Source organism: Theropithecus gelada, chromosome 4 (genome assembly GCF_003255815.1).
Source record: "Theropithecus gelada isolate Dixy chromosome 4, Tgel_1.0, whole genome shotgun sequence".
NCBI classification, from domain to species: domain Eukaryota; kingdom Metazoa; phylum Chordata; class Mammalia; order Primates; family Cercopithecidae; genus Theropithecus; species Theropithecus gelada.
In genome coordinates this window covers 71158097-71175013 of record NC_037671.1, presented here as the reverse complement: position 1 = coordinate 71175013, position 16917 = coordinate 71158097, and the positions used below count along the sequence as shown (strand labels likewise).

The 16917-nt window shown below is 42.0% G+C and overlaps 1 protein-coding gene across 8 annotated transcripts in view; it reads right to left on the bottom strand.

Annotated features, from left to right (window-relative positions):
• Window positions 1–16917, bottom strand: part of RIMS1 (regulating synaptic membrane exocytosis 1) — a 491301-nt gene that overhangs the window by 204356 nt on the left and 270028 nt on the right. For 5 of the 8 annotated variants that reach the window (XM_025382126.1, XM_025382128.1, XM_025382129.1 and 2 more), the window contains exons 9-10: window positions 15759–16007; window positions 15142–15224 (exon numbers count right to left, since the gene is read on the bottom strand). In XM_025382126.1, the coding sequence (XP_025237911.1) occupies window positions 15142–15224; window positions 15759–16007 (332 nt within the window). Of the gene's footprint in view, window positions 1–15141; window positions 16008–16917 lie in introns of those variants that run through there. The other 3 variants (XM_025382124.1, XM_025382125.1, XM_025382132.1) reach the window with 2 other exon arrangements.

The window sequence follows — 16917 nt, the reverse complement described above, 5'->3', positions numbered from 1 at the left end:
CAAAATTTTGAAGGCATTCATCAACTGTAGTCTATGTTCAGTCTGTAGTTTATCATTGCTGATGAGAACTATAAAGGCAGTTAACTCTTTTTTGTATATGACTTGGTTTATTTTTTAACCTCCAAAAGCTTATACATTTTTCCCCTTTTCCTCGGCATCTTTAATGGTGTTGGAGTTTCTCTTATGTTTCACAATTATAATCTTTATACTCATCTTTGGGCATCCCCATGGCTGTATGGGCTTCCTCATAGGTAAGTTTAATGTTTGCCTCTTTGTAGTTTCAAAATTCATCATTTTTACTTCAGGTTTTATTTTAATGCCTAAGATCAGGTTATTTTATTTCCTGGCTTGGAGAATTGTCCAGATACCATACCTGCAGGCAAGTGTGTGATACTGAGTTTGGTCATATAATCTTGTATTTTGTCCAGTCACCTTTGTCCAAGCACTTCAATGCTCTGAATTGTGGTTCCCAGAGCTTTCTCTTTATCTTGAGCTCTGTTAATAACTTTAATACTTAAAAAAGTGTTTTACAGAGAATATTTGTGTGTTTGGGTGAACAAATTTCCCCGTGGGTGGAGGTTAGATATTTCAAGACGTATTATACTAAACTTGACCAACATGTGCGGCATTTTGTTCTGTTTGTTTTTTAAACATTCTTCTGCTCTTGAATTATCTCTTATTTCCAGGGTCAACATGTCTTGGTTTATCTTGGTCTTTATCTTGGTTCTTAGTTTATCTTGGTTCTTTCTATCTCTTGCTATCTCTTGGGTTTTGTTGTTCATTCATATTCAAAATGGGCAACCAATTGGTGGATTTTCCTGTGTGGCTGATGAGTGTTTCCACATAGATCATTTTAGCTTGGCTGCTCTACTAGATACTAAGTGTATCTCTGACATTTGTGAATAGAGTACGTGAATGGATACCTTTCCCTTTAGGATGAACGAGGTGTGAAGCTCAACTTCAGGATGGTATGGATGGGGACTCCACAATGGAGAGGCACATACTCCCAGTATCTGATTTTTGCTTAAGCAGTTCGCTGAATTGCTTCTTGATATTTACCTGGGATTTAAATGTTGGGCCTTTATTGTGTGCAAGGCAATAAAGAGGAAGGGGGAATGGTAAGAAGAGTGATGTAAAAGAGTGTGTCAACAATACCGAATGAACGTGCCAACCTGAAGTTCCCCCTCTCACTTCAGCTCCATTGAATCTGATGTCTCTGAGCCTGAAGTCTTCACAAGATGCTTTATGGCAAATAGCTCTCTACTCCACCACCACACCCTCATGCCTACTTGGCAAGCTCTTATGTGGAAAAGCAGGCTGTATTCCCCTCTCCATCTTCTATAAACATCTCATTTACCCATAGTTCACCTTTTCTCATCACTTTTATGAGTATTTTATGGGAGTCCCATGGAGTAAGAAAAACAAATGCTGAGATTTGACAGCCATTTGAAAAGAAAGCTCCTTTTAACCCATTCCCCTTTTAGGAAAAAAAAAAAGTGCAGCTGGCTGCCAGCACAGTACTTTTAGGGCAAACGGGAAATGGGTTAAGTTGTAATTGTTTTAAGGTTACAACTTTTAAAATATGTGTAGCTAAATTCTTACCACAGAGCCTGATTTTGTTTTGAAGCATCCTGTCTCTCTATAAAGTCCACAGTTAGAGAGAGAGAGAGGGGGAGAGAGAGAGAGAGAGACAGATAGATGGATAGATAAGGAAATATCCATGATCCTTGCATTCATGGCATTTTTAATTGACTAGCTAGAACAGTGCACTCATAATGCAGTAGGTTCTTTGTAGATATTTATTAAACCAATTAATACATGAATAAATAAATAATAGCCAAATTTTTGAATTGCAAACCCTCTTAATGTTATAAGAAAAAATACTAGGACTATGAGAAGAACACTAATTCTTTGCTCCCAGGAAATATACATAAACCAATAACTTCTTGATATGGTTAGGCTTTGTGTCCCCCACAAATCTCATCCTGAACTGTAATCCCCATGATCCCTATGTATCAACAGACAGACACGGTGGGAGATGATGGATCATGGGGGCAGTGTCCCCCATGCTGTTCTCACGATAGTGAATTCTCACAAGATCTGATGGTTTTATAAGTATCTGACAGTTCCTCCTTCACACTCTGGCTCTCTCTCACCTGCTGTCATGTAAGACACGACTCTTCCCCTTCCATCATGATTCTAAGTTTCTTGAGGCCTCCCCAGCTAGGCAGAACTATGATCAATTAAACCTCTTTATAAATCACCCAGTCTTAGGCAGTTCTTTATAGCAGTATGAGAATGAACTGATACACTTCTAGTCAAAATTATAAGCACTATGTGAGCAGTAGGCATTGTACTGCTGAAGCCCAAAGAGGATAAACCCAGTACGTTTAAAGAACTAAGTAATCATATAAACCATTGCATAAGTTACATTTAAAGGATGTATCACATTATTTTTATAAGAGTTCCTGATTCCCCAATGATTGTCAGGTACCCAAACTTAACAGGCAATTATTCATATTACCCACAATCTACCCTTGGTCCCCTAACACTATCTCTATATTTAGGGGTAAAAGTCACATCTGTTATTAAGGGTCCTCAGTCTTATTCAGCTACTCATTGTTTGATATTCTTGCAGGTATCATTTCTTAGACTAATCCAGAAACCTTATGCTCCTCAAAAGACTGCTAAACACTGCCTAGCAGTAACAGTTATAAACCAACCAATAGCCCCTTGTTATATAGGTTGACATCTGAAGCCATTCACAAAGCACTGTAGAAATTCAAAGGCATAATTAGCGTTGTACCTTCTCAGTTTACTGAAAGTCAGCAAGGAGAAGGTAAAGAAAGAAGGAAATCCTGTTGTCCTATGCCAGGCTCTTCTTCCAATTCCCTGCCTTAGGATTTATACATTAAGTTCCTTAAGTATAAGTGGCTTTCCCTTGGATCAAGACAGCACCTTTGTTTCTTTGCTTATTCTTAGGCCTCTTTACTCTATTCCTCACAGGTATGAATCTTCAGTAGATCTTCTCTCAATGAATTATAATACATATTTCATTTAAATTTAACTGTTATTTTATAAGCAGGATTTAGTTCACTTTCTTTTTCTTCCATTTAGAGAGATTTATATTAGTTAATATTTATAAGCTAAAAGACAAGAGATGCCCAATTTTTCTCACCTGGCAATAGCAGTATAAATGGCAATTACTTGTAAAACCTGGCTGTTAACCTCAATTTTTAGATAATCCCACTAGATAGAGCTCATTGTTAATCTGTGTGTGTGTGTGTGTGTGTGTGCACGCGCTATGCATATGTGTATTAAAAGGAATTAAACTACATTTAAAAGATTATATTGACTATAAAGGCTGTGTTATCTTTCAGATGCCATTTTGACCAGGTTATCTTTTGGTTTTGTGAGACAGCAGAACACACAGGAAAATTATATCAATACATCAAAGAGAAATGTTCCTTTGAGGCATTTATCAACTCGTATTTTATTGTGTAATTATTCCTTATAACGGTGAGGCAATAAGCTCCTCGCATCAGACAAGCTCCATCCCTCCAACTACCATGCCACTAGTCAGGTTTCTTTCATCATCTGTTGTTATTGTAAATAATTTTAGAATTTAATTATGTCTGATTGCATGCTCACTGTGATTTATAACACATATTCAATAAAAAACTGGTGAAGAGCCCTTTAAGGAATGGGAAAATACACATATTGTGATGGTTAATACTGAGTGTTAACTTTATTGGATTGAAGGATGCAAAGCATTATTCTGGGTGTGTCTGTGAGGGTACTGCCAAAGGAAATTAACATTTGAGTCAGTGGACTGGGAAAGGCAGACCACCTTCAATCTGTGTGGGCATAATCTCATAAGCTGCCAGCACAGCCAAAATAAAAGCAGTTAGAAGAACATGAAAAGACTAGACTGGCTTAGCCTTTCAGCCTTCCATCTGTGTGGGATGCTGCTGGTCCTCCAACATCAGACTCCAAGTTCTTCAGCTGTGGGACTTGGACTGGCTTCCTTGCTCTTCAGCTTGCAGATGGCCTATTGTAGGACCTTACCTTGTGACGGTGTGAGTCAATACTCCTTAATAAACTCCCCTTTATATATACATCTATCCTATTAGTTCTGTGCCTCTAGAGAACCCTAACTAATACAGATTTGACACCAGGAATGGTACAGAATATTAGAGGAACAGAATATTAAGGATGGAGTTATTTTGTTGGTTTTGGGGTTTGGATTAGACCCCCAAATGCTAAGGACTCTACTTCTAATAGTATGGACAATACTGATAGTCCTTGGCGTAAACTGTTTAGAGAGTTATGCAAAATAAATGCATTTGGCACTCCTGATTCACTGCTTGTGAGAGGCAAGGAGCTTAGTGACTCTATACATAATACCTTTGACCATATGTGGAGAACCAAGGAATATAATGAAGTTGGATGGTTGCTCCTAAGTTCACTGGGCAAAGTGATAAAAGAAAATGATAAACTAAGCAGATACTGAGCCTCAAATCTTCTCACATTGCCCTGAGTGACAGTCTTTTCTCCTATACAAAAAGAGATGAAATTGTGGAAAATCAGACACAAGCTCTTATCATGTGAGTGGCTAACCTGCAACAAAAGGTGTGTATACACACAGCCTTGCCAGGTGTCTACTTTTAAAGTGAGAGCATTGATTGGAAAAGAATGGGACCCTGTAACATGGAATGGGGACATGTGGGAGGACCCTGACAAAGCTGAGGACACTGAGGTTGTAAACTCTGATGAGTCTTTTTTGCCAGAAGAAACAGCTTCCTCATCCCAGTAGTGGCAACATCCCCTCCTGACCCATGCTGACATCAGCCTTTCCACCTTTGTCTGGGGAAATAAACCCTGTGTTGCCTGAGGCAAGAGTGATGGTCTGCCTCCCCTGAGGCAGCTGCCAGGCAAGACAATGTTGATTTTCCTCAGGACCCATCCCCCAACACCTCTGTTTGCTTCTAGACCTATAATTAGGCTAAAGTCCTGACAGGTCCCTAGAGGCATGGTTCAGAGTGTGAGCCATGAGGAGGTATGCCACACTTGAAAAGAACTGCTCGAGTTTTCTAATTTATATAAGCAGAAATCTGGAAAACAGGCATAGGAATGTATATTAAGGGTGTGGAATAATGGTGGGAGGAACACAGAGTTGGATCATGCAGAATTTATTGACTTGGGCCCACTAAACAGGGATTCTGCATTTAATGTTGCAGCTCGGGGAGTTAAAACAAGGTTCTGATAGTTAATTTGCTTGATTAGCTGAAATATGGATTAAAAGATGGCCCACCGTGAGTGAGCTGGAAATGCCTAATCTCCCTTGGTTTAATGTAGAGGAAGGTTTCCAAAAACTTAGGGCGATCGGAATGCTAGGGTGGATAAGTCACTTTAGACCTATACATCCCAGCTGGGAGGGTCCAGAAAATATACCCTTGACCAATACTTTCAGAAACAGATTTGTGAGGGCAGCACTTGTATCTTTGAAGAGCCCGGTGACTGCTCTTCTCTGTATGCCAAATCTGACACTGGGAACTGTGGTCATTCAACTACAAAATTTGAATGCAATTGGAATAACTAGATACTCAGATGGCAGGAGCCAAGGGCAGCACTCAACCGTCAAAGACAAGGTAGGCATAGCTACCATAATGGACAGCAGAGGCAAAGCAGCAATCAGAATAGCCTGACTCATGTAGATCTCTGGCATTGGCTAATTAATCACAGTGTTCCTAGAAGTGAAATTGATAGGACGCCTAATGCATTATTACTTAATTTGTATAAGCAGAAAACTTCCAGGTTGAGTGGACAAAAGACTAATTTGAATTATTAAAACAGAGAATCATGGCCCCTCAATCAACTTCCAGACCTGAGACAGTTTATAGACCCAGAACCCATTGAATGAAGGGGAAGTTGGGTCCTCTTGAGAAAGGACCCCACTATATTATCGACAAATTTATGCTGTTACTCTTTCTCCCACCCTTCCCCAAGGAGACCTCCAGCCTTTTACCAGGGTAACTGTGCACTGGAGGAAGGAAAAAATGATCAGACATTTCAGGAACTACTGGACACTGGCTCTGAGCTAACACTGATTCCAGGGAACACAACACATCATTGTGGTCCTCCAGTTTAAGCAGGGGCTCATGGAGGTCAGGTAATTATTGGAGTTTTAGCTCAAGTCCAACTTACAGTGGGTCCAGTGGGTCCCCGGACACATCCTGTGGCCATCTCCCCAGTACCAGAATGCATAATTGGCATAGACATACTTAGCAGCTGGCAGAACCCCCATATTGGCTCCGTTACTGGTAGGGTGAGGGCTACTATGGTGGGAAAGGACAAATGAAAGCCACTAGAGCTGCCTCTACCTAGAAAAATAGTAAATCAAAACCAATATCACATCCCTGGAGTGACTGAAGAGATTAGTGCCATCATCAAGGACTTGAAAGACGCAGGGGTGGTGATTCCCACCACATTCCCGTTCAACTCTCCTGTTTGGTCTGTGCAGAAGACAGATGGATCTTGGAGAATGACAGCGAATTATCATAAGCTTAACCAAGTGGTGGCGACTCCAATTGCAGCTGTTATACCAAATGCGGTTTGATCGTTTGAACAAATTAACACATCTCCTGATACTTGGTATGCAGCCAATGATATGGCAAATCCTTTTTTTCTCCATTCTTGTCCATAAGGCCCACCAAAAGCAATATGCCTTCAGCTGGCAAGGTCAGCAATATACCTTTACTGTTCTACCTCAGGGGTATATCAACTCTCTGGCTTTGTGTCATAATCCTGTTCTGAGAGAGCTTGATTGCTTTTCCCTTTTACAAGGTATCACATTGGTCCATTACATCGATGACATTATGCTGACTGGATCCTGTGAGCATGAAGTAGCAAACACACTGGACTTACTGATGAAACATTTGTGTGCCAGAGGATAGGAAATAAATTCGACTAAAATTCAGGGACCTTCCACCTCAGTAAAATTTCTAGGGGTCCAGTGGTGTGGGGATTGTCGAGATACTCCCTCTAAGGAAGGTAAAGGATAAGTTGCTGCATTTGGCCCCTTCTACAACCAAGAAAGCAGCATAACAACAAATGGGCCTATTTGGATTTTGGAGGTAACACATTCCTCATTTGCGCGTGTTACTCTGGCCCATCTATCAAGTGACCCAAAAGGCTGCTAGTTTTGAGTGGGGTCCAGAGTAGGAGAAGACTCTACAACAGGTCCAGACTGCTGTGCAAGCTGCTCTGCCACTTGGTCCATATAACCCAGCAGATCCAGTGGTGCCTGAGGTGTCAGTGGCAGACAGAGATGCTGTTTGGAGCCTTTGGCAGGCACCCATAGGTGAATCCTAGGATTTTGGAGAAAGGACCTGCCGTCTTCTGCAGATAACTACTCTCCTTTTGAGAGATAGCTCTTGACCTGTTACTAGGCTTTAGTGGAAACTGAATGTTTGACCATGGGTCAAGTTACCATGCAACCTGAACTGCCTATCATGAAATGGGTACTTTCTGACCCATCTAGCCATAAACTGGGGTGTGCACAGCAGCATTCCATCATCAAATGGAAGTGGTATATACGTGATCGGGCTCAAGCAGGTCCTGAAGGCACCAGTAAGTTACATGAGGAAGTGGCTCAAATGCCCATGCCCATCATCTCCACTCCTGCCAGCCTGCCTTCTTTCCCACAGCGTGCACTGATGGTCTCATTGGGAGTTTCCTATAATCAGTTGACAGAGGAAGAGGAGACTAGGGCCTGGTTCACAGATGGTTCTGCACCATATGCAGGCACCACCTGAAAGCGGGCAGCTGTAGCACTACAGCCCCTTCCTTTTTAAATTTTTATTTATTTATGTATTTTTTGAAACAGAGTTTTACTCTTGTTGCCAAGGCTGGAGTGCAATGGCATGATTTGGGCTCACAGCAACCTCTGCCTCACAGGTTCAAATGATTCTCCTGCCTCAGCCTCCCGAGTAGCTGGGCTTATAGGCATGCACCACCATGCCCGGCTAATCTTGTATTTTTAGTAGAGATGGGGTTTCTCCATGTTGGTCAGGCTGGTCTTGAATTCTTGACCTCAGGTGATCCGCCTTTCTCGGCCTTGCAAAGTGCTAGGATTACAGGCATGAGCCAGCACCCCTAGTCCCTCTACACCCCCTTTCTAGGACATCCCTGAAGGACAGCAGTGAAGGGAAATCTTCCCAGTGGGCAGAACTTTGACAAATGTACCTGGTTGTGCACTCTGCATGGAAGGAGTAATGGCCAGATGTGTGATCACATACTGATTCACAGGCTGTGGCCAATGGTTTGGCTGGATGGTCAGGGACTTGGAAGAAGCATGACTGGAAAAATGGTGAAAAAGAAATCTGGGGAAGAGGTATGTGGATGGACCTCTGTGAGTGGTCAAAAACTGAAGATATTTGTATCCCATATGAGTTTTCACCAATGAGTGACCTCCACAGAGTAGGATTTTAATAATCAAGTGGATAGGATGACTTGTTCTGTGGACAACACACAACCTCTTTTCCCAGACACCCCTGGCATCGCCCAATGGGCCCATGAACAAAGTGGCCACGGTGGCAAGAACAGAGGTTATGCAAGGGTTCAGCAAAATGGACTTCCACTCACAAGGCTGACCTGGCTATGGCCTCTGCTGAGTGCCCAATTTGCCAACAGCAGAGATCAACACTGAGCCCTTAATATGGCACCATTCTTTGGGGTGATCAGCCAGCTACTTGGTGGCAGGTTGATTACACTTGACCTCTTCCATCATGGAAAGGGCAGTGGTTTGTCCTCACTGGAACAGACACTTACTCCAAATATGGCCTTGCCTATCCTGCATGCAATGCTTCTGCCAAGACTATCATCCATGGACTTTTGGAATGCCTTATCTACCGTCATGGTATTCCACACAGCATTGCCTCTGATGAAGGCACTCACTTTACGGCTAAAGAAGTGCAGCAGTGGGCTCATGCTCACGAAATTCACTGGTCTTACCATGTTACCCATCATCCTGAAGCAGCTGGATTGACAGAACAGTGGAATGGCCTTTTGAAGTCACAATGACATCACCAACTAGGTGACAATACTTTGCAGGGCTGGGGAAAAGTTCTCCAGAGGGCTGTGTATGCTCTGAATCAGCGTCCAATATATGGTACTATTTCTCTCATAGCCAGGATTCACAGGTTCAGGTATCAAGAGGTGGAAGTGGAAGTGGCACCACTCACCATCATCCCTAGAAACCCACTAGCAAAAGTTTTGCTTCCCATTCCCACAACATTAAGCTCTGCTGCTCTAAAGGTCTTAGTTCCAGAGAAAGGAACCTGTTACCAGGAGACACAACGATTCCATTAAACTGTAAGTTAATATTGCCACCTGGCCACTTTGGGGTCCTCCTACCTTTAAGTCAACAGGCCAAGAAGGGAATTGTAGTGTTGGCTTGGGTGAATGACCTGGACTATCAAGATGAAATCAGTCTACTACTCCACAATGGAGGTAAGGAAGAGTATGCATGGAATACAGGAGATCCCTTACAGGAGATCCCTTAGGGTATCTCTTAGTATTGCCATGCCCTGTGATTGAGGTAAATGGAAAACTACAACAGCACAATCCAGGCAGGACTATAAATGGCCCAAACCCTTCAGGAATAAAGGTTTGGGTGACTCTACCAGGTAAAAAAAACCACAAACTGCTGAAGTGCTTGCTGAAGACAAAGGAAATAAAGAATGGGTAGTAGAAGTAGGTAGTCATCAATTCCAGCTGTGGCCACGTGACCATGTGCAGAAACAAGAACTGTAATTATCATAAGCATTTCTTCCTTATTTTGTTAAGAACATATTTGTGCATGTATACACTTGTACTAAGAAAATATCTTCACCTTATTTCCTTTTTCCTTTATCATGCGACATAAGATTTATTGACTTCATATCAGCATTTAAGTGTTGTTAACTTCACGTAATAGCATTTGGGTCGGGGACTGGTACTTTCTGGTTGTACAAACGATAGTTGTATTATGTTAGGCATAATTATGACCTTATTATTGTCTTTATTTGAAGATGATGTATGATTTCAGGAGATGTGTACGAGTTCAAGTTGACAAGCGGTGGACTTGTGATGGTTAATACTGTCAACTTGATTGGATTGAAGGATGCAAAGTACTGTTCCTGGGTGTGTCTGTGAGGGTGTTGCCAAAGGAGATTAACATTTGAGTCAGTGGACTGGTAAAGGCAAACCCACACTCAACCTGGGCAGGAACAATCTCATCAGTTCCCAGCACGGCCACAATAAAAGCAGGGAGAAGAACATGAAAAGGCTAGACTGGCTTAACCTTTCAGTCTTCCATCTGTGTGAGATGCTTCCTGCCCTCCAACATCAGACTCCAAGTTCTTCAGCTTTGGGGCTCAGACTGGCTTCCTTGCTCTTCAGCTTGCAGACAACCTATGGTGGGACCTCACCTTGTGACCATGTGAGTCAATACTTCTTAATAAACTCCCCTTTATATATACATCTATCCTATAGTTCTGTCCCTCTAGAGAACCCTCATACACATATCAATCTCCATCAAGAGATTTCTGGGCCCGGCGCAATGGCTCCCACCTGTAATCCTAGCACTTTGGGAGGCCGAGGTGGGCGGATCATGAGGTCAGGAGATCGAGATCATCCTGGCCAACATGGTGAAACCCCGTCTCTACTAAAAATACAAAAATTAGCTGGGTGTGATGGCACGCACCTATAGTCCCAAATACTTGGGAGGCAGAGGCAGGAGAATCACTTGAACTCGGGAAATGGAGGTTGCAGGGAGGCAGAGGTTGCAGTGAGCCAACATCACATCACTGCACTCCAGCCTGGTGACAGAGCTAGACTGTCTCAAAAAATAAATAAATAAATAAAAAGTATCTGGACACAAATTAAGTATATCTACATTTTTATTATTTAACACCTACTTTATTACTTCAGGGAAAACATATGTGTTCATAAAACAATATTAAGGCACAAAAGGCAGTCAAGAGAGTCTACTCGCCATCTGACTTTTTACAAGCCCATAAATAATATGCAACTTATAAAGAGAAGTCATTGGAAGGTGAGCTGACTGATCCCATATTTTAAATTGGGTTGCGCAACAATAACAGAATGAGCTTTCCCTCTCTCCCTCCCTCCCTCTCTTCCTCTCTTTCTCTCTTGATGGAGTCTTGCTCTGTCGTCCAGGCTGGAGTGCAGTGGCACAATCTCGGCTCACCACAACTGCCACCTCACGGGTTCAAGCAATTATCCTGTGTCAGCCTCCCAAGTAGCCTACAGGCACATACCACCACACCCGCCTAATTTGTTGTATTTTAGTAGAGATGGGGTTTCACCGTGTTGCCCAGGCTGGTCTCGAACTCCTGGGCTCAGGCAATCCGCCCACCTTGGCCTCCCAAAGTGCTGGAATTACAGGCGAGAGTCACTGCGCCCAGCCAGAATGAGTTTTAATTGTTCCTATATATAGTATAAGATTGTATTGATACATATATATGGGGGGATACATATATACATGCAGTTTTGACATAGAATAAGGAAGCGAAGTAATTCTTAAATTATGTTTTGTATATAATTTATTATGCAATTTGGCAATTATAAAGAAAGCCCAAAACTGCAAACAGTCCCCCTAAATACAAAAACATTAAGAAACACTAAAAGACTCCAACACTTCTACAAGGATGATGACCAGCACCATTGAATTTAGGACTGTGGCCACTTTAAATCTGAGTGAACAGAAGCAAAATGAGGAGAATCTTCAAAATAAGCACATAATTTTAATATTGCATTGAAACATTTTCTATATAAGCACTATCTAATGGAACTTTTTGTGATAATCATTCTTGAGCACCAGGCGTTTTGGCTAGTTCTTCAGAAGAAGGGGAGTTTTAAGTTCATTTTATTTAATTTAAATAGCTACATGGGGCTACAGTATTATACAATGAAAATTCAGACTATTATACAATATTCCCACAAGTTTTAGAGTAAGAACTTTTTACCTCAAAGTTACTACCCAGAACACCATACATAACACCTTGCTTGATACAATACTTGTGAAGTACAGTTGATGCTTGAACAACACAGGGGTTAGGGTTTGACCCCTAAGTAGTCACAAATCTGAGTAAAACTTTTGACTCTAGAAAACCTTAACTACTAACAGCCTACTGTTGACCGTTTAATTGACACTAAACAGTCAATTAACACAAATGTTGTATGTTACACGTATCATATACTCTATTCTTACAATAAAGTAAGTGACAGAAAAGTTATTAAGGAAATCATAAGGAAGAGAAAATATATTTACTAGTCATTAAGTAAAAGTGGATCATCAAAAACGTCTTCATCCTAAAGGTCTTCATCCTCATCGTCTTCACATTGAGGAGGAGGAGGAGAAAGAGCCTTGCTGTCTCTGGATGTCAGAGGCAGAAGTGGAGGAGATGGGAGGGGAAGCAAAAGAGGCAGGCACACCTGGTGTAACTTTATGGCAATGCATGGTAATTTCTGCCTGACATTTTTGCTTTTTTGTTTCTCTAAAAATGTTTCTGTATGGTACCAACATTTTCTCCACCATTTGCTTTAGTGTCATTGTCTCTGTCATAGAAGGATCCACGTGGTAAAAGAAGTCAAAAGGAGTCTTGAATAACCGGAACCTCTACCAGACTGTCTAATGTCAACCTGTTTTCCAGCACTGCTTCTTTTACATCTTCTTCCTCACTGTCTGTCATTGGTTAAGAAGCACTCATCTATCAAGTTATCTTCCGCTAATCCCTCCGGTGTGGTGTCTATTAACTCTGGAATCTATATTTAGAAACTTTTCACTCCATATCTTTTTTTTCCATCATATCCACAATCTCTTTCATGATTTCCTTGATTTGCCTATGAAGTCATGCACAACATCTGATACAGTTCTCTTTAGAAGGAATGAATTGTTTTGGGCCTGACGGCTTTCATTTTTTTTTCTATAACAACGATGGCATCTTCAATGGTGTAATCCTTCCAGATTTTCATGATATTCTATTTATCGGGGTTCTCTTCCATAGCGTTACAATCTTGTCCATACAGTATTATGTGAAATGAGCCTTTAAGGTCCAGAAGCCAAACTGGAATCTTTGTGTTTGGAGGCAAGTACACCACTTCAACACCTTTTGTGTTGAACTCATGGGGTTTTGGGTAGCTAGAGACATTGTTCAATATAACAATAACTTTGAAAGACAGTCCCTTTACTAGCAAAGTACTTCCTGACTTCAAGGACAAAACATCCATGTATGTAGTCCAGGAAAAGAACTCTTGTCTAGGCCTTCTTGTACAACAAAAAGGCTGGCAGTTGGTGTTTATTTTTTCCCTTCAACACTCAGAGGGTTAACAACATTATATACAGAGGCAGCCCTTACTGCATTTGCACAAAACAGTATAGCTAGCCTATCCCTTCCTGCCTCAAATACTAGTGCTTCCTTCTCTTCCTTACTACTCAATGTTCTTTATGGCACTTTTTTTTTTTTCCCCCTCCAGAATAAAGCACTTTGCATTAAAACCTTGTTCAGGCACATATACTTGCTCCTCGATAATTTTCTTAATGGCATCTAGAACTCATCTCTGCTGGTCCATAGAAGCTGCTTCTACTTTTGATATTTTTTGAAAGCCAAACCTCTTCCTTAAATGATCAAGCCATCCTTTTCTGGCATTACATTCTCTAGCTGTAGGTCCTTCACTATCCTTCTGCTTTGTCATATAATGACTTTGCTTTTTCTTAATATTAGGGTCTATAGATACACATTTCTTATAGCAATCCTGCACCCACAGAAAAGCTGCATTTTTAAGGCGAGATCAAAGTTTTTCACACAAAGTGCAAGGGTTTTGCTCCTGCTGGCGTAGCTGCAGCAACAGTGCCACAAATTTCTTTTTCAACAGTGGTTCTTACACTGGATGAATTTATCTTGAAATGGTGGGCAACTGCAGCTGCAGACCTCAATCTGCGGTACACATCAAGCAATTCAACTTTTTCCTGTAATGTCATAACGTTGCTTCTTGGGAGCACTTCTAGTGTCACTAATGACACTCTGTATGGGTCTCATGGTATTACTCAAGGTTAATGGTATCATACTAAACATCACAAAAACTATGTGAGAACCACAAGATACCACGCAATTTCCTGGAGAAAGAAACTGCTCACAGGGGGATGATAAGCATCACAGGGCATTTTAAAGTGGTGCGCGCAACAGTAACGCTCACTGGAAGAGGCTAAGAAATTATTACAGTAATACAGTATGCACTACAGTTAACTTCGCGCAGCTATGATTTAACACCGCATGTTTACATGTTTACATTTCTTTCCACTGCAAAGGGCACCATGTATAGTCTATAAGTGTGTAAGTTTTTATTAATTTTAACTTTTTATAATAGATTCATGTATATTTTATGGTAGTAAATGATAAAACAGACTATTATCTATATATATTGCATGCATTCCTGATATACCTAACTTTTTCTTATTTTCTTAAAGTATTTCCAGGCTACCTGGTGCGTCCACAAATTTTTTAAATTGCTGCAATTCTCAAAAAAAAAAAAAAAAAAATCCAGTATATTCATTGAAAAACCATCCACGTATAAGTGGGCTCATGCAGTTCAAATCTGTGTTCTTCAAGAATAAGCTGTAATCTGTTCACAAATTGTGAGAAAAGATTAATTTGAAGTTTGAAAAAAAAAAAAACCTACCTTTGCAACTGGAGTATTACATAACTGATGTGATTTTAAAAAATATCTACTTCCTTTATAAGGCATAATTTTCATTTTCTGGCAAACAAATTGTTTTTCACAGAATAATAAATCCACTCTAAAATAATATCTTAAAAATATTAGACTGCATACCAAATTTACCAGAATGACAGGACACAAAATCACCAAGAACTTTTGTAGCCTCAACTTGGAGGTTGTTGTGTTTTAAAATGCCACAAATCAATCAATAAAATTAAATTAATAAACATAAGACTGGCGGTAAGGCTATCTCATCTGTGAGCATTCCCAGCCTCACTGCGGAACCCAGCACCTCGCCAAGCACACGAGCCTCTGCACTTGGCTGAGGTCCCCGCACGGCCGGCGCCACCCCCTTACCTTTCTCGCTGACGCTCTCGCTCTCCAGCTCCACGTCCTCGCAGCTGGTGTACTCGGGCGTCGACACGCCCTCCTCCTCAGAGCTGCTCACCGACATCTGCCGCTTCTTTCCGCCCCTCTTGGACCGGTGCGGCTTGGGCGGGGACGGCCGCACCGACTCGGACTGGTCTGAGCTCAGAGAGTCGTTCCGCAGCATGGTCTCCACCTTCTCGCGCTTGGCCTTCCGCATGAGGACCGCCGAGCTGGGGTCCAGGCGGCTCTGCTTCCTGAGGGGCTCCTGGGCTTTGAGCTCCGTGGCTTCTGCGGGAACCGGCCCATGCCTGGGCGCCGGCGGGCTGTGGTTCGTTAGCTGCTTGGCGCCCGGCGCCCTGGTCTCCGCAGTCCTCTCAGCCGAATAGGCCCGCGGCGAGTCCGGCGGCGAGGCCCTGGCCGCCGCCGGCGCGCGTTTGCCGACCTTGCCCTCCGGCAGCGCCGCGCCCGCCTCGGTGCGCGGGAGCGCCACGTCGCTGTGGCGACGCTCGTGCCTCGCGCGGGACACCCGGGCGTGCATGCGCATCTGCTGCTCCTCAGGCGGCGGTTTCACCGGGTACCGAGCCAGGTTCGGGTCGCTGCGGTACCTGGTCTGATATTCCTCCTCCTTTCTTTGCTTTTCCTCATCCGCCGCTTTGCCCTCATCCCGTTTTTCCGGCGTGTCTGGGTAATCCTGTGATCGCCCTTTCTCAAGCCTTCGGCTTTCCCGCCTTTCTTTACGTTCGCGTTCTTCGACGGCCCCCTCCCCGGGCTGCGCTGAGGTCTTTGGCACGCGTTTCCGCTCGCTCTTAAGGGCTCCTTTGCCATTCTGCTCGGAAAGCCCTGGGGTCTTCTTTCTATGGTATACAAAGAAACGTCAAGGAGAGCAATTTATAAACTTATAGACATAAAAAACGTGTTTTCTTTTCATTCCAGTCTTAAATCATTTCAGTTAAAATAATTAGTTATAGGGATTTGGATCTGAAGGTGGAACTGTAAAGGTGTTGGAATTTTACAATGTGTAAGGGATCTAATGGGAACACGTACTAATTACTACCAAATAGAGTTTTCATAAGAGTGTGATGATTGTACTACATTTAGCAGCTCACTGAAGCGTCGTTGCTCTTGTTAGAAGTTTACATTGAATCAATTTACTTTTCTTGAAACGTTGATAAAACTTACCTTGCAGGGTTCATGTGAGGATTAGAGACACCATCTGTGAAGATGTTTTATGAAAGGATAGAGTGTCATGCAAATGGAAGCAGTTCTCCAGTGTCTGATTCTTTGTTCTACTAATTATACTTTTTCTCCTCTCTGCCTTTAATTTTCTGTTTCTGACTCCTTGACAGTGTACAAACTATGGCCAAGAATTCTTCAGTAATTTAAAACAAATAAACAGTGTCTCTTTCAATCTTGCTTCTCCCTGAAGTTGGCCAGCTCTTTACACCGGCCACCTCTCTTCCTGCTCCTGTACCTCCCAATTCCTCATTGCTTTCCTATGAATTTATATCATTAGTAAAATTATTCCTACCTATCAATCTTCAAATTTTAACTAAAAAGTCAGAACAAAAAGTCTCTATTCAGCCCTCGTTCTTGAAATTTTTGTAGTTTTTCACTATATGTCAAAAACAGAACTCTTTTCTTTAGAAACTTTACAGCTCCAAATTCTCTATCTTATTTAAAGATATCATCTTCCAACCAGTTCCAAACTGCATCTTCAGTATTTTTGTCTCTTCTTCTCCCACAACAATTTGTCACCAAATGCTA